Raw genomic sequence first — 1,443 nt, 5'->3', positions numbered from 1 at the left:
ATGCAGGGCATACAGAGAAAAGAAATACAAAAAAAAATTCACGATACAAATTTTAAAAATATAAAACGTTTTGTTTTTTTAATGTTATTGGATTTCAAGTGAACCCGTCATGTACCAAAACCAAACTTTATGCCCTAACAGCAACTTAAACTGCACATCAACCCCTCCCCCACAAAAAAAAAAAAAAGTCTACCAACCAATATAGAGGCACCAGTCAGATAGCAGGATGGTGCTGATGGGCCCCCTTGTCAGGAGTACCTGCAGCCTGGGAAGGTCTCACTTCTCTTCTCTCTCTTCCCAGTTGTATGAATAATGTGTCCATCCATAATACACATCAATTTTAAAAGGGAGTGAGCTTTTAAAATCCAGCAGAGTGTTTAGGCAGAGTGTTAAGATTAAGAACAAAGGGCGACCTTTGGCGCTAGAGGTATGAAAGTACTACAAGTCTCAGCTTGCCCGGCCAGCCAACAAAGAGCCTTTTGGACTCCACAAACCATCCTTCGGAAGCGCCTCCGGTTGAGTACAGGTACACGAGGTCGGAGATTCCTATGGTCACGCAGATTCCTCGTGTCGTCCATCTCTTATTCATACAGTACAAGAAAAAAGTGCAAGGTCAGAGTGTTGCATGTCACAACCCACTATCCCTACTTCCTATAGAAAACATCCCGTGCGGGCCAAGCTGGCCTTAAAATAGTTCTAAATAAAAAGGAAGAAGAAGTCTTTTATATATAGTGTCGCGATCCTTCAGTAGATGCCGGAGATCCAAAAACGCCACTGCACTGGGGCCTCACTCGCGGTCTGCATAGCGCACGTTAATGGCCCCGGAGGGGCACAGGAGTCCGTGTGTTTTTGGGAGAACGGTCAAAGTCTTGGGGGAAGTCTTCAGCTCAAACTTCTGAATCAACTATCGTAGGAAAAAAAAAAAAAAAAAGGGAGTATTAAAAAAACAGCAACCAGGAAAAGTTTTATTAAAATATATATTCTATTAGCAATGGTGTCACCAGGGGGGGGGGCCTCCTGCACCAGGTGACACCATCAGTGGGGGTAACACCAAAATGACTGTCATTTGGGTGTCACCCCCTCTGAAAAAGTCAGGCACTCAGGGACCGAGAGCCTGACAGCTGCACAAGAGAGGAAGTGACCCGGTGCCATACCTTCCCGCCAAATGAACGTCACCCTCCTCTCTGTCGGCGTCCATCACCAGGATGGCCACGAAGTGCACATGACGTCATTACTCGCGTGTGTAACGATGTCATGTGCATATGTAATGACATGTTGACAGGTGACACATCTGTTTATTAGCACAGGGGGTATGCAACCTTGGCAATCAAGCTGGCATGGAACCAAAAATCCCATGAGGCAATGCATGACTCTGAGGCAGAGGGGGTGATAAAATGTGTACTTTCACCATAGCTGGAGTGACGAGGTTGCCTACCCCTGTAT

General features: G+C 45.8%; 1 protein-coding gene across 1 annotated transcript in view; it reads right to left on the bottom strand.

Annotated features, from left to right (window-relative positions):
* Nucleotides 1–578: 578 nt before the first annotated feature.
* LOC108785388 (cytochrome P450 27C1) overlaps nt 579–1,443 on the bottom strand; it is a 21,469-nt gene continuing 20,604 nt past the window's right edge. The window contains exons 9-10 of the mRNA XM_018554446.1: nt 1,236–1,291; nt 579–904 (exon numbers count right to left, since the gene is read on the bottom strand). Of these exons, the coding sequence (XP_018409948.1) occupies nt 788–904; nt 1,236–1,291 (173 nt within the window). The 3' untranslated portion in view covers nt 579–787. The remainder of the gene's footprint in view (nt 905–1,235; nt 1,292–1,443) is intronic.

This window comes from Nanorana parkeri, unplaced genomic scaffold (assembly GCF_000935625.1).
Source record: "Nanorana parkeri isolate BGI_ZX_2015 unplaced genomic scaffold, ASM93562v1 scaffold159, whole genome shotgun sequence".
Taxonomy (NCBI): Eukaryota; Metazoa; Chordata; class Amphibia; order Anura; family Dicroglossidae; genus Nanorana; species Nanorana parkeri.
This window is presented reverse-complemented; position numbering and strand designations above follow the sequence as displayed.